A 26,729-nucleotide genomic window follows, 5' to 3' on the forward strand; every position below is an offset into this window, starting at 1 on the left:
AAAAAGAAAGAAAGAAAGAAAGAGGGGAGGAGGAGGAGGGCAGGGAAGAAAGTGGTGGCGGTGCCAGACGCAGCGGCAGTAAGAAGCGTACGTACGTGCTTTATCTTAGCGGCTGAGTGTGACGTGATATTGCAGCCTGCTCCTGGAGCTCTGCAAGCACCAAGCAAAGCGCGTCTATTTCTCTCTGTGTTGTAACTCACTAGCCCCCAACATCTCACATCCACCCACTACGGATCTTTTTTTTTTCACCCCCTTTTTCGGAGAGGGGGGGTTGCGCGACTTGATGGAGAAAACATTTCAGTGGGAAATAGAGACGTGGAGTCTGCCGAATTAATTTATGGTAAATACTGTAAGAATTGCGCTCTTCATCACTCCAAGAATTTCTTCCCCTCTGTCTCTCTTGGTCTTTCTCCCTTCTTCTCTCTCTCTCTTTCTCGGTGGCTGTCGTGTGTTGTTGCGCTCCGTTTTGATGGGAAAAACCCAGAAGAAGAAGGAGACGGGGGGATATGTGCGGGCAGACCGGAGTGTAACGCATTTTATTTTCGTCCATTGAACCATCTTGTTGCGCCGGACTTCTATTGTCGGGAATGGGGAGTATTGATTCACTGGAGGGCTGCAGAATTTATTTATAAAGGATGTGGTCAAGTATGTGGAAAAAATAGCCATAGCTTCCGCAGTGTAAGGTAAGATGTTATTATTATTATTGTTGTTGTTGTTGTTATTAATTCACGAAGGTCTTCGAGCAACTGAAATGGCATTTTTCGTATGTCATCTGTCAGTTAAAGTTTAGCCTCCCTCTGTAAAACATTTGCCCCGTCTATTCATCACGATGGCTTTGGAGCGTTCATCCGCTCACATTAGTCCAGGGTGCTTAACAGAGGAATTCTAAGAGCTGATCTCTCTCTTAAGAGGCAAAAATCACTTTAAAGTGCCGAGCGTCGAAGTGACACTGCATGAGATGTAGCCCGTGGCCGACGTTTCTCTATATTCAGATTTCCTCTCGAGTCTAAATTGCTCTTAGAAGCCCGGCAATAAAATCAACGTCTCTTGACCGATTTCTCGTCTCCAGAATACTGATTTTATTTTTCTCCTCTAGCCTTGGCCATGAATCTTGCGGGAGGACGTGGACTCATATGAATTTATCACGACAGAAAGCTGATCCAACTCAGCACCCCTTCCACAAATCCTTATATAACGCACATATAATTCTAGGGTAACGCGACGGACGTGATTTGTGATTAAAAGAAAAGAAGTTGGAGACATACGGGCAAATGTATATTCTATCAAAACTGGTAGCCTATCTCCAGCCTACTTGCGTTTTGAACGCCTACACAGACACACACGCACACACAGTTCGAGACGCGCGCGCGCTCACACACACACATACACACGCACGTTCTGCTGTGACACTGCTCACAGCTGCATTGCCTGTAGGATTAAAGCAATCAGGACATCGCATTGCATTCTCTCTCTCTCTCTCTCTCTCTCTCTCTCTCTCTCTCTCTCTCTCTCACTCACACACACACACACACACACACACACACACACATTTAGGTGCACACACGCACATATGCAAGCTCAGATATACACACGCACATAGACTCTCTCTCTCTCTCTCCCTCTCTCTCTCTCACACACACACACACACACACACACACACACACACACACACACACACACACACACACACACACACACACACAGTCTCTTTATCAAATTGCATTGTCAAATACGTCAAGCCCTGAATTTCAGACATGCAGGTGGTGTGGTGGAAGAGGCGACAGCGCGCAGACCGAGCACACGGCGGGGGGGGAAGAATAATAATAATCTTCTGCCTCATATTATCTAACTGTCCTGTGAGGAAACAGCCTAAATCACGGAGAACATAGCTTCATGTGCAAAGATACTGGTTACTGCGTAAAATGAGCAGTTGCATTTCCACAACTCGCGTGGACTGCGCTGACTTGCAAATCCTGGCACTTTCGCCGTTTCTTCTTCCTTGTCGCCAGATTTTCTAAATAGCCACATTTGTATATCTCCGGGGATTGTGCCGTACCAAATACGACCCAATTAATAACGTCTAAATGACTCACATTATTGCACCCACCTCCCTCAATAAAAATAAATAAATAAATAATGGCCGAAGCGACCACAAGGTGGCAATGTTTGCACAAAGTATAGTGATGAAGGAGGAAGGATGGAGATGCAAAACACATGTTGCTGAGGTTTACCTATGTGTCCTTTTTTTTCTTCTCATTTTCATGGCAGGATGTAATAAGAACAATGTAAGCACATTAGTCAGACTTGATAATGATTATCTATCATGTGTTTGTGTGCTCTGCTTTAACACCCCTTTGTGTAATCCTCTTCATCTCTTCCTGCAGGCCAAATGACATAGGATGAAGGCTGTTCGAAACCTGTTGATTTATATATTTTCCACCTATCTTCTGGTTATGTTTGGATTAACTGGTGCCCAAGATTATTGGTGTTCCACTCTGGTCAAGGGGGTCATTTATGGATCATATTCAGTGACTGAAATGTTTCCCAAGAACTATACAAACTGTACATGGACGCTGGAGAACCCTGACCCTACCAAATACAGCATCTACCTGAAGCTATACAAGCGAGACTTGAGCTGCTCTGAATATTCTTTGCTTGCTTATCAATTTGACCATTACTCACACGAAAAGATCAATGAACTACTGAAAGTCAACGAGTCTATAGTGTATCTGTGTGATTCGAAGAATATTTATGTATTTTTGCTGTATGACAAGAATTTTGTTCAGCTACGGAGAGTTTTCCCTTATGATTACAATGGATTGACGCCACAGAAGCTGGATGAGGAGGAAAAGTCTATTGTGGAATTTCTGGTGTTGAATAAGGCCAGCCCTAGCCAATTTGGATGTCAAGTGCTTTGTACATGGTTGGAAAACTGCCTGAAATTAGAAAAAGGGACAGTGGAGACATGTGGGATTGTGTACACGAAATGCACATGTCCTCAGCATTTAGGAGATGGAGAATCAGAGAGTATGCTCATGCTCAACAATGTGGTTTTACCTTTGAATCCACAAACGGAAGGTTGCTTGTCACCCCAACTACAAGCTGGGCAGATCTGCAATCTGACCGCAGAAGTGAAACGGCCTCCTAAAGAAGGTGAGTATCCTGTCATCTTCTTTCTTTATGCTGAAAGAGTTGTAGATGCATAGAAAAGATAGTAATCATGTCAAATAAATGTGCACGTCAATCACTCCTACCTCTGCCCTAATTGCATGTTTGAAGTGTGATGGCCCATGAAACAAAGAGCACACATAGATATATCTACTGTAGTTGGCTCAGAAATGTGTCAACTTCAAGAAAAAAACAAACAAAAAAAAACAAAAAGAAGAAAAAAAAAAAACCGCTGCCGGGGGAGTTGGGTGTAGTAAAGACCACACCAGCACAAACCAAACCACCTAAAAGGGGGTCTTTCATTTGGTTGGACTGAATTCAAAATGCAGTATCATTGCTGTGAATTTAAAATGGCTGTTTTTGTACACATAAGCAGAGTTAAAATGGCTGCAAATCCAAAGATAATTTTTGTGTGTATATACATTTATGTCAGTGTCATCCATACAAAGGCCAGCAGTGGTCAATACGGACACATCCTTCATTTTTATTGGCATGTACTTGTATGTCAAACGGAAGCACTGCTGATGCAGCAGTGTCCAATTGGAACACAATGCTCAAGCAATGCAACATATAAAGCTTGTGGATGAGATGTAAGAGTTTAGTTTAGAATTGTTTAGCTTTGCAGAAAAAAAGGGAATATATGTAAGCTAATTCATTAGAGTTTTTTTTTTCCTTTTAAAAGCTGTTCTAGAGGGATGCTACTTTTGCAGTGCTGCCATAGAGCAATGCAACGTGTTTTTACTGTATGTTGGATCTGAGCAATAATAATAATACACAGAAGAAAGACGGCATTTTCAGTTCACATGTAATTCACTAATGTGCATACATGCATCAAAAACACCCATGCATGCACAAACCACCGATTCATCCACAGACATTCAAAAGTAGACATACAAATTATCATTTAACAGTAAACAGTTATGGTAAGGGTCATCATAAGGGAGTTTTTTGTTTTGTTTTGTTTTGTTTGTCAAAGAAAGCTACGACACATAGCTGCTTGCATTTAAACAGATAGCAGTGAAACCCCCCTCGAAGGAATATGTTGCATACTTCAGAGGTGAGCTGCATTCACAGTGAAACCTTGAAACAAGACTGTGTGTGTGTGTGTGTGTGTGTGTGTGTGTGTGTGTGTGGGGGGGGGGGGGGGGGGGGGGGGTAAAATCATGGCACACTGAACCCAAAATAATGAGCCAACCTTTAGATTTTTGTTTTTGGGGTTTTTTTTTGGGGGGGGGGGGGGGGGGGATAATGATAGCAGGAACGTTATGGAGCTAGTTCCCTGTGGCACTTACCAAAATAACAGTTGCTATAATAACACCCTGGATAACAGGTGGCAGTTATCTTATCACAAAGAACAGATAAATATTGATTGCAGTAGTTCAGCTGTTCAGTTGACTGGAGATGAGTGCTGCTATGTGCCACGTCACATTTCCAGGCATGTTTTTCAAACACGCACATGTGGAATTTTTTTTTTTTTTATAGTAAGATACCTAAGTACTACAATGTTTAAGATATTTATGGCATTTATTTTGTAAGAATTACTCTTGCTCTAGGTTTCCTTGTATTTTATAGAGTGGCTAACCTCCATCAAGTCGGATGACAAACCCATTTTGAGAATTGTTCAGCTGCTGCTTCTCTAGAGCCCTTAAGCCATAATGCATACGGCATCTGAAGAAAATTACCATTACAATTCGGCCCCCAGTCAAATAGCATGTGGAGTAACAACAGTAAGTATGACTCAGCTGTGTATTTTGTTAGATAATTTCATCATTTAGTAAATCTTACATTTGTGCCATAAATATTACTGGGAAGCATTATACATCTTTTCACAGAAAATTCCCTGCTCTAAAATAACATTTGACATTTTTCTATCAGCATGTTAATAACAGCTTAAGAGCACAGATTATTTTTTTTTTTTCCTCTTAGAAGATTTTCCACAAGCTTCTATTTATAGCGTTGGTTGATGGGAGGTTTGAATAAATCCGTTTTCATCTGGATAACGGGGAGATCACCACTGGGTTTTAAAAGAGCACTGCGTCTCCTGTGGCTTCGTAGTGACAGAGTGGGTATTCCTGATGAAGAATAAAGCATTACAAACAGTCGACAAGAGCTCTATTTGATAAAATCATGTGTCTTTGATCTTCAGTTCCTGGTAAAGGATGGCTTTGGAGCACATCAAAGAAAAGCAGGGCCGGAGGTTGTGTACTTCAGCCATGCCACACAAATACCCCACCAGAGTTTCTGCACAGACTGGGTGGGGGTGGGAGTGGGGGGCAACAGCATTTTGAGAGGCAACGCTCTTGATTCTTTAAGGTGATTATTCAGACAAAAGACAGAGCCCGCCCTGTGGTATCGTGGCATTTTGAAAGCCACAGCAAAAACAATGAAATCCAGATGTACTACTCTGATGACTCATTTATGCAGTTTTATTTTTTTTATCACATTCTCCCATTGCATGAATAAAAGTTGTAAAAGGAGGAAGCACAGTGGCGCAGTGGCACTCACAGCATGACAGATTTTATTCTGTGTGTGTGTGTGTGTGTGTGTGTGTGTGTGTGTGTGTGTGTGTGTGTGTGTGTGTGTGTGTGTGTGTGTGTGTGTGTGTGTGTGTGTGTTTGTTTTGTGGGATTCCTAACACATTCCACACAATCAAAATTAAGTAGGCTCAAAACTCTGAGCTGCTCGTAGGTGAATGAACGGCTCACTGTGTTCCCTCTTTGTGATTTCCTGGGTGGTTTTCTTGCTATCGGGGTAATGAATGGTCGAGAGCGACTCCAAGCTAACGTGACTCTGAATTTTTGGAGCAGACGAATATAAAACGGCTTTAAATAAAAGCTTGGCAGAAAAACGTATTAGACTTTCTATTCTGTCACAAATTTAAAGCATGTGCAAAAAGAGGCTTTCACTTACCACACAGCCAGAACAACAAGACATTTTAAGACTATTTTCTCACCCAGTTGTTTCCCCCTTCTCACCCATATTCTCTGCAAATGCTGGTAACTTCCATGCAAGCTGCTCTGTTCAAAGAAACCAAGTTTCACTTGGTTCCATAAACATGGCATTGTCTTGTCTGATCCTTGGCTGAGGACAGATATATTATTCTCGTATTTCCTTTCATATAAAGTTGCCAGTTTTCAAGGGTGAGGGTCAAGGGGGGGGGTTTCACTGTCTGAGAGGGATGTGCTTTGTCATGTTTGTGTCAAGATTCCTCATAGTTACAGGAAAACAAAAACAACGCTACAAAGAATTTTTGTTCCTTAAATCACTGTCACTAAAGCGCAGCGTCGCACAGTAAACATTTTCAAATGAAAAGGGAAATCTGAGTTTTCTCATCCAAACACTGTTTTGATTCTCTTAGAGATTCTGGCAACTGCATCCTCCTCGCAACCACCCCCCCACCCCACCCCCGCCCTCCTGTTTCTGTGGTATGATTGAATTTTAGGTAATAGTGGATAAAGCTGACAAATGTGACTGTGACAATAAGAAGCTTTATGGAGATAAGAGTTAATTATTAGTATCAAACACAAAAACTGAATCTCATGCTGAATATTCTGATTAATATTTCATGAGTCCACAAACTAGGCTTGCAGATTCATTTTAAGTACAATAAGTTGGTTAGAAATATCTTTAAGATCACATATTTGAGTCTGAGCTTCTTTTTCATATTGCTTATCATTCATGTGATAAGCAATATGAATAAGCTATATACAGTTCTTTATATGAACTTTATAGCTGTTATTTCAACGGGTAATTTAAGTCAGTCACTGCTAAACCAAAGGACAGGGGTTTCAAGGAAAAAACTATTTAAGACTATATACAAATGCTTATTTGATGATTACAACTTTTGACGACACAGGCCGTGTGCAATGTGGGAAATGGCAATAGGATTTATTGGCAAATGAAATGTGTGTGAAGCGTTATAACGCACTGTCACCCGCCAAAGTCCTGAGCACTGCAGCAGCTCAGCCTCGCTGGCTCACATAGTGAGGCCTTTTATTCACTTTGGATCTCAGTCAAGTCACTCAGTAGTCACACTGCATTATGCTCACCCCCATTGTTCAGTACACTTGGAGGCCATTTTAGTTCCAATTCAGTGAAGGAGAGAGCTCAGATCAACAGCACAGAATCTGTTTTTATCTGAGACATGCATTATTTGTCTCGAATATTTCATGTGCCAATTCCCCCCTGAAATTCTGGGCTCAATTACTGCACCTTTTTAGGAATTTTGAGTTCCAGCCTGTGCCAGTTATAATTTTTAGAAACTGTATTGTGTCCCATTTTGCGCCTACTGTTAACATTCTTTTGAATCCCTGTTCCTAATACAGCTCTGTTGGGATAGAAATACTAAAAAAAAAAAAGTTGTTACAGAATGACAAGGTCAACAAAAAAAGCTTGATAGACTGCAGGACCCTGAAGAATTACTATGAAAGAGCCAGCCATCTTCTTTGTCCATTAACTGTCTATTAAATTTTGCCTATTCAAAAAAGAAGAGATAATGCTGGGTCTGGAATGATTACATTTTCTGCTCTAATCAGTTACACAGCTTTGGGTCAATTTCAGTCGGTTTTGTGAAACACACAGAAAACTAATAAAATGTGGTCAGACATTATACCCAAAATGACTTCAGGATCCACGAGCCTGTGATTCTAAGGCAAAGATAATGCAGTCTGGAGGTGACTGAGCAGCTCCCCTCTGTGTGTGGCACTTAAATATACATATATAAACTTTACATTCCTCAAATGGTCCAGGTGGTGGCTACGTCCAGATATAAAAGTTCATGAGGCTCTATCGAGACTGTTAAGTAACTTTACACGATGACAGAACCACAAAAATTGTGTAATGTTTGAAGGTCTCCTTAAACCGTCATGCATGGATGCAAATGTGGTCCTTGGAAATACAGAAGTCTCTGTTTTACATGGATTGCAATTTTATGATACAGTAAATTATAGGGTCCAACGTAAGAGGCTTGATATGGAAAAAAAACTAAATGTATCCATATATATATATATATATACCAAATAACGCTGGCATAATTATATCATTAAAGGTCTCGAAAACATGTTTTCCCAACTCACTTCTTTCAGTGGGAGACTGGGTCAAACATGAGCAGTACAAGTTTCTATCAGAGTTCACAGGCTGTGATTTGGAAAGGTCACACATTTTTTCACAGTTAAGACATAATTTAGCTGTTAAAGCTCATTTTGAATTGAATAGAGTTAATCGCGATCCTTTCACTCAATCATCCTGACAGTTTAATTTGTAACTAGAGCTACTTTATATTAACCACTCACTGTAGGTCTAGCTGAGATTCTATCTATGATATCTTGGCAGCGAGGTGGATGCAGACCAGCTGTGAATGTTGTTGTTCGCTTGACATGGATTGGCAATCTCAGTCTTGAGCCTTTTTTTCAGCAGCATGACAACTGGAAGTCAGACTGATAACTCCTCCTGTATATACACAGACTGTGCACTGCCAACTGTAGCACAGTACATTAAAGCCCTGTGTTGTCACAACTACACTGACAACAGGATGCAATGAAATATAGTAAGTCTAAGAAAACCTAAAATACAGTTTAAAAAGTGAGAATATGATTTATGGTATTTAGACTATCTAGAATATATTACACATAAATAATCTGCAAAGTTCTACATCCACTTATATGCTCAAATAACCAAGAAATTAAGGGGCAATTTTTGATGGTCAGTGTGTTAAAGCTAAGTTAATGTGCATTAAAGCTAAATAACAAGTAAAATAATATTCCCTTTATGAATTTCATAATATAATACATACATAAATAGCATTGTATATTAGTAGTGTGTTATTTTTGACATATGATATATCATTAGGTATTTTAATCTAAATGCATCATATTTTATTGGCTAAATTTATATTTTGTAAAATGTTTAAAAAACATTAAAATATTAATGTTCTGGGAAAAAAAACCAAACAAACAGCTGTATTTCTGTGAACTACAGTAGCAAGTATTTAAAATACTTCAAATCATCTACTCAATTCACATGTAATATATAAAATATTTTAAGGTCAAACTTTCATAAAATTGCCCAACCAGGTCCAAACTGTGCATCTGCTGAGGGTCCACCTCCAACTCCTTTGCAGAGCCATGTAAATGACCACTCCTGTTTTAACTTTACAGCCAATAATGGTCACTGCTGCAATTAAATTCGGAAGAAACAGTTGTTGGCTATAATAAAGCCAAATTACAGCAGGAATTGTAATCAGAGTAATGGCTCATGTAATGTTGTGGCTTGTCTAATTCTCTAATGCTTGGCAGACACACCCCCTCAAAACTGTTGAGTTTCACTAGCAAAATTCTGCAAAAGAAATAAAGATGTCTGATTTATTAGCTTGTGTACCCCACCTGTAAACTTGCTTCTTGTTATGAATTCCACACAGTGGAACACTTGCACACTTGTGTGCGCGTATACCCATGCTGCACCAGCTCCCGCAACTATTCATAAATTCTTCTTGAAATGCCACAGATTTGCCTATTTGGAATTCAGTCTCCCATTCAACTCTGTGAGCTTTCCTATCAAATAAAAATAACACAAAGTAACAAATATAAAACACTGCTACGCTGCAGACTGTGAAAAATGCTGAACTGAGACTGGTTTGGTGCACTGTTGATGTCGCCAGTGATGTCAGATACAAACTGGTGAGAAGTAGCAGGTTTTACCTGTCAGTATTTCATCTGTTTTATTTTCATGTTGCTCATGCTTTAGCATCATGTCCATCAATTTAAAAATAAGCGTTTTGAAACGCTGTCCTCTAAAAGCATGGTGGGAATCACTGAAGCAATAGCAAGCATCAGAGGTTTTCGGCTGTTAGGTCACACCACTGAAAAAACCCTGTTAATAAATTGAAATGGGTAGGTTTTAGCCAAGGCAAACTTCATCAAAGATCTTTTCAGTCTCCCACTCCAAAGAATTAATTTAACATCCCATCTTGCAGTGCACTGGTGTTCCATGACTTTTGCCGTAGTGTTCGCATGGCTGAAGCTGATACAGCTCTTTGACAAAGGCTCCAGACAGCGTGCTACTGCAGTTTTTCATCTCCAACACAACACATATTTATCATGGAAACATTTCCATTTGTAATCAGGTCTTGCTTCACATCACAGTGCATCAAGTCTCTATTTTGCAATTTATGAGTTAATAATAAGTGGACCTTATAAATCAAAGGACTATCCACTGTTATGATCTTTTTTTTTTCCTTTGAAAGGGCTTCTTTATGAATACAAACATAACAAGTAATGAATATCTGTAAAAGAACACGTCTGTCTCATGTTTTTATAATGTGAATAAGATTTGTTTATTAGCATCTTGTGTTTAATTCAATACAGTGATTCTGTTTTCCTTCTACAGGAAAAGAAAAAATATTCCTGTAGTCACTTTCAGTAGAGCAAAGGGAACACTCTGTACTTCCTTTTATTACATGTAACTAGAACGCCGTGTGAAATGAAGGTTTGGTATCTTTGCCTCCCAGCAGATTCGAGCAATTCAGTTCATTGTAAAAACAAATTTGGACAACAGCAATTTGGATTATCATGTGACAAATTAATATAGACTGCCACAGAGCCTCAACAACTGCCCTATTCATCCTTCCAAGAAAACATGAACAACATTCACATGAGTCTGTTGCTGCTTTGCCCTGCAGTTGTGAAGCAAGGGCATGTCTTTGATGCTCTTATTGCAGATAAACATTGTCAAATTTCTTAAACATTAAAAAAAATAATAATAATAATATTCTAACTTTTGTGTGGGCTGGCTTAATATGGTAAATTTTTATCAAGCCCTTGTTGTATGGTGCCAGAGATTTTAATGGGAATTATGCACTGCTTTCAGCCTCTCAGTTGCATGCTCCTGCATTTCAACCCAGTTAGTTTTGGCCTGTCACTGGATAGCTATTTCAGCCCACAGAGGAGAGGCATTTGCATAAACATCCACCCACAAAACCTGGCAAATGAGTCTGTCACTCAAAAACACTGTCTATGTGGTAAAGTGGAGGCAAAATCCAATTTTTTTCTCAAGGGGCTTCTTTAGCTGCTCTCACTGGCAGTCCCTCTGCAGGGTATGGCAAGTGTCCTCATGTAGCTGTAATGGATGCTGCTTTTAAACTTACATGGTATACTGTGATCTAGGGCAGCATATACAGTGCACTCAGACTGAGCATCACAACAATACCCTGTAATCTAAACATCCCCTGCTGCAAAATAAAATATTTTCAATGCAATACAAATTCAGACATCAAAACTGTTTTTTTTTAACATAATATCAGCAGCTAATCTACATGTGCAAGTAGATTTATAAATATAATATAACATTAATTACTTTAGCGCTGACACCTGCTATATGAAGCAGTTACTCTGCAGTTTTGTGGGTAAGGGCACAGGCTTAAAGTAAATACCACTTAATCATTCACACGTTTGTCCTTTGAGCCTAAAGTGTCATTTGTGTCTGATGATGCTAATAAGCAGGAAATCCAGACTGGATGCAAGGACAAGATTCCTGCATTTAGCTTGTTAAATTCTTTTGTAAAAAAAAGGAAAACATAGGTAAAAAAAAAAATAAACACGCATGGTCTAAGGAAGGGGGCATTATTCTTAAAGAATATTATGTTTAAAGAATTTTTTAAAAATATCTTTGAAGGACACAGCTTTATGTCATGTGAAAGGACAATGACAATAATTTGAATTGAATTGAAGTTTTAACCATGAACAATTTTCAGAACTTAGAAAAAGTACAAAAGAACTTCATAACAGGTGACAACTTACAAGAGCAAAAAAGAAAAAAAAAACAGGAACATAAACCTTGATATTATTCTTGGTGTGATAAGTTATATTCTTAGTGTCATTTTCAAGAGATTGTGAAAATTGAGCTGATTTAATGCAGGGACATTACAACACTCAAACCAAAATTTAATTACGTTATTAAGATATTTGCATTTTCTTTTTAAGGTAGGGTCTTTCAAATGGCAGCACAAATACTTGGCAGATTCATGATGTGACATTTCAGTGATGGACATCAGTAAGACAGCAGACATTTGCTTTCACTGCCTGCATGTTTCCATGGAGCATTGTGGTTATTCAGCTCCTCACGGTAAAGAGAACTGTTATGTAACATACGTACAATGAGATTCAGAAATTATCACTCTCACTTTTGCCCAGTTGTCAGCTTGTCCACAGCTCTATGTCCTTCACAGCATGGTAGAAAATGAATGGCAGTGATTCTCTTGATAGTCGATCATAACTTAATAATAGCCGCCAGCCATGTAAGTCGAGTAAATCAGCAACGTGAAATATATTTATGACTCACAAACCTATTATATCAAGAGGTACTTTTTTCAGTATTTGGCATGACTCTAGTTTATCGTACACCTTCCTATTGCGACTAATTCATTTTTAGTTCACTGGGTAATTATTTAGTTAGAACATTGAAAAAAAAAAAAAAATAATAATATAAATGCATGGCAAAAAGTAACTGCTACAGTAGGAAAAATGTATGTCTGCATGTCCTTAGTTTATAGAATTCATGCTGTTATTAAACACATCATCCCAAATACATTAAATGGTTGCATAAAAAGTAAAGATGTCCATTGTTTCCTTGACTGCAGATGTCAGTGACATTGGAATCCAGATTTGCTTTTGTTCAGACAATAAGCTTAAATAGAAGTAACTCCTCAGTCACTACCCATTGCTGCTTGGCTTATCAAGTTGGGAATCAGGACCTTATTTACAAGTCAGATTTAAACCACATCGATGGCAAAATCAGATCCGAGTAGAATTTCCGGACACCGTGCATGTCACAGTCTGCCTGTTTAAATTAGATTTCAAACTATCCTTTGCACGACTGGCGACCAACATACAACACTGATGTCACATCCAGAGCATGGTTAGCCTGCCAGCATTGCTGCACATCCTGAACTCATCTGTCACTGATACTGCTTCGTGCAGTGTCAGAATTCTGCACCACAACAGCACCATTTTATAAATTGTTCTTAATGTAAAAATAAAAAAAAAAGTATACTGTCCAACACATTTGATCAGATTGACACCTGCAGGTAATGATGTAATATTGCATCAGCTGTTACTCTCAGCTATATGCACACTCTGCAAGAGCTGCAATGATATCTTGCTTGTGTCAGGATGGTACATGGTGAACTTGTCAGTTTGTCTTCCGTTAAAAATTACACAGTGAAGCAGCTCGAGGGCTTCTGATCACATTTCAGCTGTGAATGTTGTGTTTACCAGAAGTCTTGTATAAAGGTTTAGGTAAAGGTGCACAGCAACTAGTTTCAAGTTTACCTTTGATATTAATTGCAATAGTTCTTTTGTTTATGCTTCTAATTGTGATGCCAGTCATCAACACAAAATCCTTAGAGAGAGGGCTAAAAGTGTGATTTCCCATATCATACATCTTTCTTTGAACATCAGTGCAGATATTGATAAAAATCATGAAGAGGAAAATGGGACTGAAGAATGCTGAACTTACTCTGGTCTGCCAGTTAACATACCTGCACACTCCTAAGCTCTCACTATGACAACTAACATAGATGGCCACGCAGAAAAGAAACGGAAGTGCTTTTGTGGAGTAAATAATAGTATGGGATGTGTATAAGTATTATATTATTATCTTTTCTATTTGTTCTCCCTACTGAAAGTATCATTTCTAATCAATCACTTACAAATAGCAGTCCTGACTATAGACTGGAAAAAAGATAGATTTTTTTTTTCTAGCCATCTAGAAATCTGGTGAGAAAATCCCCTGATTTTGCTATGGCCACAAATATATATTCTACTTTATCATTGTCAGAGCCTACAATGCACTGACTTGAGCATTTAATGAATCAATTAAATAAGCAACTTCTTAAAATCATCACCCAACAATTAATTTGTTTAGGAAAACATGTTTGGGATTACTGCAATGTAAAGAGTGTGCTCACAGTGGTCAGAGGAGTGCACCTTGCCAGTAACATGAGCCAACAAAGGCAGGACGTGCTGATGTTGCCCAGATCACTGCCTTAGGTTAACCTATTAACTTGCAGGCTAACATCTGGTAATAAGCAAATTAATAAAGCGCAGCTGACACTGACACTTCACACAGTGGGCTTCACACAGTGGTGTGTGCATACCAGTGAGTGGGTTTTAGGAAGGAAAGTATCGACATATATACAGCATGATTAAAGGCATTCTTCGTAAAAAAAAAAAAAAAAGAGATGCTCCTTGACAAAAAACAATTAAAAAAATTAGAATAATAAACTGTGTGGGGGTGTTAGTAAGACATTATGACCTAACTTTGGGGATAAATAAAGTCTATCACTTTATGTTAGTGGGGAAAAGCTTATGTCATACTCAGGTAATCAGCAAGTAATGAGGAACTATACTAAACAGTTGCTGCTACCTAGAGCAAGCACAAAAATGATCATCTTCTTAAGGAGGCACTTATTTCAATTCAAAGATATTTATTAACGAATCAGTACTTGACTATTCATTAATAGAAAATAGTTCAGTATTTTCCAGTCTGCTGTCCAATAATTACTGTTCAACATTCAGAGTTACCACTCGCCACCACGAACAGCATTATTTAAACTGTTATTGATGACCCCCCCCCCTTAAGTAACCACTCACATTTTTATGTACCATGAGTGTTATCACAGATTTCTGCTGTGGCTGACGGAAACAAATGCCAACACAGATTTGTGGGCTCGGGTGTCCGGGACATTTGCATTGTTGTGTCATAAAAATATTACAAGTTTCCTGTTTTTGGCCATAAGCATAAACACAGGTTATTTTCACTTGTATAAATAAATGGCCTATGTTGTCAATTTCCCTTAGGACGCTGCTGCTTTTCTTTTTTCATGCCTTAATATAGCAGCAGTCCGCTAAGTACTCAAATGACCACCATTTCTTTACCATAGAATGACCCAGTTCACCATAAGCATGTTTTTTTTTTTTTTTTAATCTCCAATTGTTAATTCACTCACAGTCTCCCTCCAGTGTTAATAGCAGCATCAGCGTGAGATCTCTTAACAAAATAATATGAGGAAATCACACCCGACCAAATTAGTGAAAGTCTACGGCAGGGAGTCTTATCCTTTCTGCCAATACAGACGACACATCAGATGGTTAAATGCTCTCTGCAGTATTGTATTAAAGAGAAAGAGTTTCAGAGCACAGGAGTCATAATGAAATGTGACAGATAAATCAGAAGCACTTGGGAGATGGCTTCGGATTACTGAATCAATACTGTGGCACGACAGCTAGCCCAGACTTCCCAAACCTGCTCTGATTTACTAGCCCCCAGTAAAAGCCTTCAGTTGGGTTAGCAATTATTCATCTTTGGACACAGCTTGTAATTTCAGATTTTGCGCATTTTGCCCCACAACCAAAAAGCAAAGATACAGATCATGTTCAGAGAAAGCAAATCAGTTTTGTCATCTGGGAATTGCTAAATTCTGTAATTTCAAATACTATTTGAATAATAATTCTTAAGATGCTAAATTTTGATTTTGAAATATTATCTTAGTTGCCAGTTGGAGAGCTATCATTTAGTGATGACGGGGTGCATTCAGTACATGTACATAGTGACATCACTAAGGGGCTGTTACAGCTGCAACAGGGTTTAACTCTGATGACAAAACACTGATCAAGATGAGGGCAGTAAAACAGTGATTGTATGAAGCACCTTGAACATGTAAAGCAGATGCTGACTAGTGTGCCCGTATTTATTCATTTTGAGTGCAAAATTGCTGATACAGTCAAGGCTGGGTTTATAGAACTCTATTTCCCAGTATGAACTATGCCAACAAATAAATAGCACAGAAAAGCTGAATAAACTCTGTCTTGCAGTGATGATCCTGCCATGAAATACTCTGAAGTGATGGCTGAAACAGTTCATCTGTTATTAGAGCTTCACACAACCAATGCTTGGATTATGAGAGGCGTGAACCGTGCATACTGAATCAGTAACAGCATTCCTCCCTCTGAGAGTTTTCATTACTAGAAACTGAAGCCATGCTGTGGCCATAGTAACCATTATTCATCCCATCTTTGGGCAGTCTGGTTATTTGAGTCGCACAGCTGGCATAAAGGAGATTCAGAAATTTTATTTTAATTTGTAAAGTGTTTATACTCTGCAAGTGATTGTAAAAAAATTTTAAAAAACAAACAAACAGAAATTTGAATTTATGTTAGTTAACTGAAAACAAAGGATTCTGCAACTATAGTGTTTTATTTCATATTAGAAACATTAATACTACATTATGCTTCATAAACTCATGATTGCATCTCACATGTACATTCATCATCATTATTTTTGTTAACTAGCAGATATGACTAGAAGAAGGTCAAATTATTTAAGATCTAAGTGATTGCTAAGTGCTTTTTAATGGATTGAACTTTTTTTGTGTGTATTTTCACTGGTTTTGCTGTCTGCTGGAGAGCATCTACCACTCTGAGTATGATGCAAATCAAATATGGGTGCCATGTAAATTCTGCATTCAAGTCTGTAATCTGTTTAGACTTTGATTTGGTGTATTCAAAGACACCTTTGTTTCCAAAGGAAACAGTAATAGACCATTTCTATGTGGGAAGCAGTTTTACAAGTCTTTGATTTTGTCTCTTTGAAACACACATCTATAAAAAGAGGTCATGTGATACACAGCTGCTGTGTGTGTTTGTGTGAGTGTCTGTGTGAGTTACATCAAACTAATGAATACAGAGCAAATGGCACTCAAGTGATAATGTAGAAAATAATCACCCTGTGATTCTTCGCCCTCTTCTGAAATGCATTTGGTTTCTGTCACTATTAATAAACATTTTTGCACTTCGGCTTCATGATGAGTCAGTATAATGCAAAACTGTTTTTTTTTTGTGTGTGTATGTGTGTGTGTCTTCTTTGAAAATTAAACCAAAGTGCAGTGCCTATAAAGCATACTGTATGTGAAGATGTACATTACATCTATAATGTGCCAGCATCTCTGGAATAATTATACATCAGCCACTTATGTCTGTATATTGAAAAAAATAAATTTTCAAAACCATCCAAATAATGTACCTACTGTTATTGTGGTAATAATTAACCACATCACTTCTTCTTATTACATCAGTATTGTGTTTAGTCGTCATGCTATTCAATTATGACAAGTGGCATATATCTTGCTCAGTGTCTAACCATTACAAATGTTGGGAGTTTAAATGCAAAGTTTTGTAGCTATCATGTGCTTAGAAAGTAGAATCATGTGCAAGATACAATGAAAACTACGATGCAAACCAGCTTCTTCAACTTATTTTGAACATAGAAGGATGTGGTGACAGTACTCTTTGATCCAAGGTTATCTCCCTGCTTTGAATTGAAATGTACCAGTGCTGCAGTGATTTCTCAAGAAAGAGGACAGTAAAATCTGAAATCCAATCTATAATCTAGGGTCAAACACATAAAGATAGTTAGTGAAACAAACAATGGAGGCAAGGGGCTGGAAAAGAGAAACTGATTAGGGTGGGACAGATACTTATAAAGGAGGGAAAACTGACAAAGACAAGAAGCAAAAGTGACAAGGTTAAATTGACCAAAAAAAAAAAAACCCAAAATAAAGCAGGAAGTAATTAAACAGCAACCCAGAACCATGACAAATGCAGGGATAATAGCTGGGGATGGTAATCCCTGTGCATGTGCTGCTCCTGTGGTCGCTGGCTTAAACAAAAACTAATTTATTTCAATCTAAAAGCCATACATGTGAAACAACAACACTTACAGTTTTTGATGCAAAGCAATAGATACAAACAGGTTTTGATAAACATGTAGACCTATAGGTTTACAAATGTATTTATTCAAACATCAGTCAGTGCCTCATAACAGTAAAGTAAAATCACACAAGGACTCCAAAAATTTGCTTGATAGACAAATTGTTAGAATATTTTTTTTTAAGTATTCCAAGGTTATATACATAAAACAATAACAATTACATATATATGTAACTGAAATGTTGAGTAATGCATACAGTACTGTGCAAAAGACTTGAACCACCACGCATTTCTCTTCCTTCTAAAGAGCCAGACTTTCTTGTAATTATTTGAACTGTTCTTGATCAAATGGCTTTCTGAAGGTTTTTCAAAGTTTTCTTTGGCCATTGGCTGCTTTTTTACTCATTTTCAGTCTATCCTTGTACGTGACCATTTTCAGAGGAAAGTTTTTTGTTTGTTGAACAACTTTAACATGGATCTATGAATTATTCAAGCATAAAAAAAGGTAATTATAGGGATGGACCACAGTTGTGTCCATTCATAACTTAAAGAAACTTGTATCTTTAGGCACTTTGTTACCAGCAGCCTGTCGCAAGTACTCAAGTACTGTTTGTCAAATTATGCAGAACTGGACTGACTCAAATAGATGTTAATACGTATGACAAAGGTCAGGAGAGAGGTACAACAGTGAGTGTCTACAACCATCTGTAAAACATGCTGGAGGCTTTGTCATGGTTTGGAGCTACATTTCAGGCAGAGATGTTGGAGATCTTGTCAAAATTGATGGAATTATGAATGCATAAAAGTACCCTCAGAGTTTTTTTCCATCACACAATACCATCTGGAAAATGTATGATTGGCAACAGGTTCATTTTTCAGAATGACCATGATCCCAAACACACTGCCAGTGTGTTAAAAGCATACTTGGTTAAAAAAAAAAAAAACACATAATGGAACACTAGCAGTCATTGACTGGCCTCCCCAGAGCCCGGATCTCAAGATTATGGAAGCAGTGTGGGATCATCTTGACAGAAAATGGAACAAAAGGGAGCCAACATCAAAGAAGAGCTTTGAATGTCCTTCAAGAAGCCTGGAGAACTATTCCTACTTAAAGACATTACAAGAAAGCTGCCTAAGAGAGTTCAGGCTATGCTGGAGAATAAAGGAGTATTGACTTTCAAGCTCACTAGAATTGTACAAACACTGTTTCTTGCCTTAAATACTGTATTTCCATTTATATTTGCACATCTCAATAAATCACTGCACCTATTTCCCATTTTCCTAGCAAAACATAAAGAAATGAAGCATGCTAAAGACTTTTGCAAAGTACTTTACCAATTTCACCTTAAAATTAGAATTACTGGACTTCAGCTGTGTTTGACACATTTCATTTTACATTTAACATAAAATGTTACTACATGTTACTTAGAATAAGAATATTAAACAAACCCTAATTTTCGTGTGTGCAAATTTCTCAAAGAACACTGGTATCCATGGAAACCACTAAAAATGGATTGCACATTCATAGTTAGTGCCAGGTTTCCCAGTCTCTTTAATCATTGTTCAGACTGAAAGAGCTTCAGTTTCTATACATACAACAGCATTTGCTTAATAAATAACAAATTATGCCTCAACAATTACCAGCCATGACAGCGCGGCTGGTATTGTTTTCCCCTTGTGAGTCTGTGTGTGAGTGTGTTTGTGCCATAATGATACCTACTGTAGCGGGGACTACCACAAAGGCAGTTTGAAATATTTTGGCAGGTGCTGCTTGTGTATGCTTGTGTCTGTCAACACAACAGTGCTGCTGCCACGCAAGATGCAATCACAAAACTTAGCATATTTGTAGTGGAGATAAAAAATGAAGTTCAGGTTTGAAGATGGCCGTGGTCTGGCTCGTGATTACTGAGAAAATGGAGCCCCTGACCCACTATTCATATGAGTTATCTTTATCTGGCCTACAAAACTATGCTATTTTCCAGGGTGGGTAGGTCTGAGAAGTCATTGTGGCTAGTGTGATCCCATTGCAAGAGGGTCCTTAAGGAAAAATTGAGTATACAGACTTACAAAGGCAAATGTGCTGTGCTGAATGCAGCAGTTCCCATTTGTTGCATGAGCTAAGTCTAAGTTTTTGTTTGCTGGGGTATTTTACACAGTAAAGATGTGAATGAGGTAACGATTGATGGGTTGTTTGTGGTGGCTGATGCAAAGTAGTCATACTGTTAATGGGGGCGGGTGGGTTGATCTTCCTAAAAATCTCTCCGTAGTGGCTGGTCTTTTCATGCATGAGAAACTAAATTGATTAGTCCCATATTTATGTGATGCAGGGTGAAACTATTATCAATACTAATTTATTCATCAAAGCTGACTAATGTATTCTGTATCAATATATGTAAAATATAAATAATCAATATATGTAAAATACAAAGTCTTTTTGCTTTGTTTTTTGTTTTGTTTTTTTGTTAAAATATATTCATTGAGCATTATTACTGGCCATATAGTCATGCACATATAAATACATAGTAGGCACAGAAAATGTTTAATTTTGCAAATTTTCAGTGTAGCCTGTTTAAAATCATACATATTATTTAAATTGTTTCCATACCAAATTGTTAATTTTTGAGTTTTCACTTTTAGTGTTAGTGTGCAAGTCCATACAGTCAAAGAAAAAAGGATTCTTGGCCCTCATAAACATGGAGCAATCAGTTTGAGTAAAATGCAACTTAAATATATAAAAATCAAAGGTTTATTTATTCAAATAATTCATCATTAAGGAAAACATGCTTGGTATAAACTGAATGTATACCAATCAAGTAATATAATGACAATAAAGGCATTCTATTCTATTCTAAATTTCATTTGACCAGACTCCATTAAATTTAACGTATTACATTGTATTTAGGAAACAAAATTACATGGAAACTTTACATGTAATCAGTTTACTTAAAGTCAACATTTTGGTCAAAAATATTTCTTTCTAGTGTACTTTAAGCATGAAAAATGTATGCCGTGCGAACACGCTCACTGTTACGGCAGAACTGACAAAGGCGATTCGTGTTTCCTTAGACACCAACATCTGGAAATGTTTGGGTTTACTGCTCTTTGGGAACATTTGTGTGTAAATGTCTAAACCAGTACTCTCATGCAGTGATCTAAAGCTATCATTTAGCAGGTGCTTTGGAGCTTTGAGATCCTTTAGTTAAAGAGATCTGCTCCTCAGACCATCTTGCCTAAGCGTCAGCTCAGCGGTGTCCAAAGCTCGACTGTTGTGATGTTGTCTCAACAGTTACTGAAGTGCAATAATTGCAGCTTTCTTCTCTGATGTGAGGTGACAATTAGAGAAAGGAGGTGAAAGTAGAGGATTAGCTGTGAGCGTGAGAGGATACACTGCCATTTGGCAATATGAACACACACATACTGAATTGCTGGAAAAATCAGAGGATTTTGTAAACATTGTTCTTTGTGGGTGTCAAGAGTTGCAGCGTTGACATTTTTTTTCCCCCGAGTGGCTCCAGATAAGCGATAAAGCCTGAATATATTTTCATACCAACATGGGGGCTTATTGTGCTGCCTTTTGTTTCCCACTTTTCACACTGGAAATTATACGGTTCACCAACTGTAAAGTGTAATCAACATATTTAAGGTCAGCCTCGTCTCATGCCTTTGACCCAAGTGACAAATAAAAAAAAAATAGTAGGTGAAGATGCTGATTTTGTTATCAGTGTTCTGGTATAACAACAAGCCTCAGAGGTCAGAGACAGTAGGAGGATGCAGAGACTGTACATACTAATGTCAGTGTTTATCACAGCAGTTAATTTCAAAATGTCCCTGCTTGTGTGACCCCACTATGGTAAGTCTATATCCATAGGGCCTTACTGTTTAGTCCATAATGTGAATTTCACCCTTCATTTCCACCCATTATGGTTCCTCCTCTCCAGCCTGCTGTGCAACTCTCAAATTTTCCACAGCTTACAGATCTCTGATTTGGAAGTGGTTCTCGTAGAGCTGTGACATATGTTGCTGGTAGAGCAGTAAAGTGGACGGGCAGAGTTAATTGTTTACAGGTTATTGGTGGATATACAATCACTGCTGATTTAATGTAATAGAAAAGAAAACACGACTCAGAGGAGAATCGAATATAATGCTATGTTTAAAGACCCTGATCTCCCTCCCATACTACTCTTAAATATAAATAGGGCCTTATGCAAACACGAGATTGCCCAAACCTTAATCTGTTTTGCTTGTTTATTCATTCATTGGAGATTTCTGTCTCTTCTGCCTTGTCTGAGCTCTTTTCACTCACTGGAAAGCTTTGATAACTCTATACTGTGTCGGACCAATCAGGGTTTAGCAATATTTCAATCAAATGAGCTGACAGTTGTTGGGTTGTTTCCTCGTGCTGCCAGGCCTCTACTGATGTAATATGACAGAACAACACACACACAGCTGTAATGAAACAATATATTTTAATAAACAAGAAGTCATGCTTTTTGAGCATTGCTGCTTTTATCTGCTACATAAAACTACAAATTGAATTATACTTTGAACTGGTTGGTTGAGCAAAACAAGCAGATTGTGGAGATCTACTACTATTTGAAAAGGGGATTTGCCATTCAAAACTATCTTCTGATATTTTAGAGATTAAACAGGAAATCAAAAAGACTGGCACTACATTGCACTGCACTGGTAACTGCAGCTCTATATATGCTCTACCACAGATAAGTGCACAACCTCACAGGTGTATATATACACCTGTAACTGAGGCCACAGATACATGTGTCCAGCGTTTTATTGCTGTGTTTAATTTTATATGCTATGAGCAGCCAAAGCTTGAACAAATTCTAACATCTATTACATGTAAAACTCTTTACATGCTAAGCTGAAACAAATACAATAAGCATTGGCTGGATATAAAGACTGCTAGCGTCTCGGTGGGTCAGAATTTCCCCACACTTGCCTTTGCTACACTTGCTTACACTTGCTGAGGTAATGCTGTGATTAAATTACATCAGAAAATTTCCTTAGGGTTTCACCAAGCTTACTGGGCCATTCTGAAATGTATTTGACAAATCGTATATTGAGCCAGGAGTTATTTTGACAAAGCAGGCAAGTGGAAGCATGGATGTTACTGGGTGGATCATTATCAAAGTGGTAATACCCTTGAACACACAAAATGATGAGCACCATGCTAAGAGAGGTACAGACACTGCAGTCAGCTACATGTAATAGTGAAACAGAGTTTCCATTGGAAATACACTAGACCACTGTGAACTACATAAATAAAAATACTGCATCACCATTTGCGCTGCACTGTAAAAGGAGGCAACTCAGAAATGTGTTAACCAAGACAACAAATTGTAGCCAATTGATATGCTTGCAGTTTGCATGATCAAAGATTTGTTAAATAAATGGAAAAGTTCATGGAGAGATATCTGGCCTTGTTTTTATATGTCCTACAGTAACATCATACTTTTATTTCACTGTGTTCCTGTGATTGCCTTAAAAAGAATATTGGTCACCTGTGCTATCTTTGTGTTATGATTGCTTTCTGATTTGCTGGATCCTTAGAAATCTGAGCTCTCTCTGAGGTATGAGTGACCAGTTTTGTTTTTTCTGTTTCCCCATTACCTTCTTCTCTTTCACTCAGTCAGTCTTTTTTATTTTTTTACTTCCTTTTTCATTTTTTTTTTATTGTAACCATGTCAAGGAACTGATAAGAGGGCCCCTATGTGGGTTACTTCATATGAACACAAAACAGTGTACAAATGTCCGTGTATACTTTTTACCCTAAGGCCACACTTGTTCACAGAGAAAATCATGGAATGCTATTTTTTTTTTTTTTTGTCCTTGAGGGGAGAACATATTTGGATGTTTGGCCACTACTTTATTTGTGACTGTCCTACAAATGCCCTCCATCAATTTCTTTGCGAGTTAGTCTGAAAAAGCATTGATTTATTGGCCTTTCAGCGTTTTTGGACATTAACAGTGAAAAAACAAATTTGATCTCAGAGGGAGTGTTGGTTTGTGTCCATTTTTGCTGCATGTCAGGTGTGTAACTCCAAGCCTGACTGAATTCCCAGATGGACTGAAGCCATCAGCACTGGCCAGACAGATGAATCTAAAGTAAGCAATGAGATTTCTGCCTTTCAGGACAGAATGGCATTTGTGAACTTAGTGTGAAAGCGGTATTTGGTCTAGACAGTGTCTCCTCATTTTTTAATGCACAAAATTGAGGCTTTGTTTAGAAGGCCCCTCACGTTCTGGGGTAGGTCAAAGCCTGTCAAACAGGGACTGCCAGAATACCTCCTGTCTTTAACAAAAAGAGGAGCATGCTGATCCCATTTAATTATTCACGACATTGGACTGGCAAGAAAAATAAACAGCACCTATCAGATAATGTCAGAGCTGGCTTCAACAGAGTAAACACCCACTCAAATCTGTCACTACCTTGGTATGTTAGTCATGTGTGCATGTGAATATATATTTGGCTACTACTCATGTTGCCTCTTTAAAAAAAAAAAAAAAAAGATTCTTAGTTTTGTTTTTTGGCAAGCATCACAGGCGTGTATAGTCACACTGGAACCATCTAGAGACCACCACCTTAAATTAGTACTTCATTACTGATGAGATCAAAACAAAACAAAACAAAACAAAACAAAACAAAACAAAACAAAACAAAACAAAACAAAACAAAACAAAACAAAACAAAACAAAACAAGACAAGACAAGACAAAACATCATTGTTAGAAATAACAGTATGCTCAGAAACTAATTGAACCATTATAATTTTTTCTTAGATTTAAAAGTTGGCAAAGCCATATATTTGAGGTCTTCATGAAAGGATTTAAATAGTAGGATTAAAGCCTGGCTTGTGGGCATTGGTGCGTTATATTATCTTCCCATTTGCGCCCTTTGGAGATAGATTTTGGTCTCTGTTATGTGAGTGTTGCAAATAGTTTTGATTATCCCTAGGCTTGCTCAGTTAGAAATTGTGAGAATGGGATCTAGACAAGAGGAGAGGAACGCTTGCCCTTTAAAGTCTTCACAGCAACACTGTGGGAGTGAGAGAGAAAGTCAGATAACAATTCAAAATTATAAAGCCACATACTGTAAAACCAGTTCTCAAAAGCAAATCGATGATGAAAAATAAAACAGCGCCAGTGCTCTTGCTTAAAAAGTACCACCCACAAAGTTGCTGCTTTTCTCTTCTTTTGTTTCTAAAACATCCAAAGCACAACCATTCAAGGATAATACGGCCGATTCTTTATCAGATATGTTTTTCTCTTCAGTGGATTACAGTTTGCTGGTTAAAAATGGGATAGCTGTTTTCTTTGTTCATTAATTGGCCTGTAGCTGCAGGGAAAACCCATGTGAAGCCTCACTTTCCTTTATAACACAGTGTATTGTATTATGTATAACATATTATATAACATAATTATGTATATTTGCACCAGATATTGCTACCTTACTGCAGTTTATTGTGTACTACTGTAGATAAAAATACAATGTAAACATACATTTTCTTGCTCAGGGACAAATTGTAGATATCATAGACACAAGGAAAAAGAGGAAAAGAGAGGGTTTAAAGATGCAAACAAAACACAGAAAATAATAGTGCCCTGCATGTCCCTTGCTTTTTGAGCAACCAGGACACCCCATGGCATGTTATATTTTGATATTTTCATAAACATATCCTATTATTAGCTTGTCCTCCAGCACTTGTGACATCAGCCTGACTGGAGCAGTCTCCCTTCATGTCTTGGCTTTGCCTATTATACTTGGTCTGACTCACCAGTGGACTGTGCCTCCCAGCTGGCCATAGGCTGACACTCTCTTCCACCTCATTACCAGGAAGGCCAGTGAATGAAGTGAATGCGCCTCCTAGTCTAGTTAGAGGTTGGCACCTGGGGCTGTACAATACCTTATGTCATTTACCATAGAAGAAAACAGTTGCAATGAGTGAGTTAGGTAAGTATTCTGCAGCAGCTGTGAGACTTCTTCTGAATTTTCATATTTGCTCACACAAGATGTAAATACGAGCTGCATGCATTTCCATTTTTTAATATGCCTCTCGCAGATTACTGATTTGTCAGTTGCTGTCTAGAGAAAGAATATTTACCCACACAACCCTCAAAGAATTGCAGGCCCAGTTCACATTCTCATATCTTTAATATATCCTCTGAAAACTGCCATGCTGACATTTCCTCTTTTTATTTTAGCCCAAAAACAAATTAAAAATGTATTTAAAGCAAGCACGATTGTCACACAATATTCATGCACCCACTCCATTGGATGTAGATCTATATGGAATGCATCATTAAACAAGTAATTTGGCTTAATGATTTCTTCCACGATAACATGCTGTTTTTTTTCCTTGTTTTATCTCTGAGGCTGATCTGTGCACAGTAATTGCAGTCATGCTTCTTTTCTAAACGAAACAGAGCACAATATATTTACTTTAACAAAAAATATATATTAACTATAGTTTTATAACGGTTGTGTTATTCTGTTTAATTGAGCTTTATGGGAATAAGAACTACTGCACACTAATAAATCTAGAGCATTTGGAGTTTCACACTAACTATTCAGTTATCTGCTGCATTTTATATTTAACCCATCAAGTCTTTTTAAAGGGCAATCTCCAGTGTTATTAGGTTGTTTAGAGCAAAAGCATAAGGTCACCTTTGTTGCTTTCAGGGACCACACCAGCTTTACAATTTGAAACTTTGCCATTTCACTAAAGAGACTTAATTATGGATGGGCTGAAGTGAGCATTTATCATATTTTACACCCAATATTATG

The 26,729-nt window shown here is 37.9% G+C and overlaps 1 protein-coding gene across 1 annotated transcript in view; it reads left to right on the plus strand.

Annotated features, from left to right (window-relative positions):
* The first annotated feature begins 207 nt into the window (after positions 1 to 207).
* Positions 208 to 26,729, plus strand: part of adgrb3 (adhesion G protein-coupled receptor B3) — a 112,069-nt gene continuing 85,547 nt past the window's right edge. The window contains exons 1-2 of the mRNA XM_030748114.1: positions 208 to 683; positions 2,385 to 3,153. Coding sequence (XP_030603974.1) covers positions 2,400 to 3,153 — 754 coding nt within the window. The 5' untranslated portion in view covers positions 208 to 683; positions 2,385 to 2,399. The remainder of the gene's footprint in view (positions 684 to 2,384; positions 3,154 to 26,729) is intronic.

This window comes from Archocentrus centrarchus, chromosome 15 (genome assembly GCF_007364275.1).
Source record: "Archocentrus centrarchus isolate MPI-CPG fArcCen1 chromosome 15, fArcCen1, whole genome shotgun sequence".
Taxonomy (NCBI): domain Eukaryota; kingdom Metazoa; phylum Chordata; class Actinopteri; order Cichliformes; family Cichlidae; genus Archocentrus; species Archocentrus centrarchus.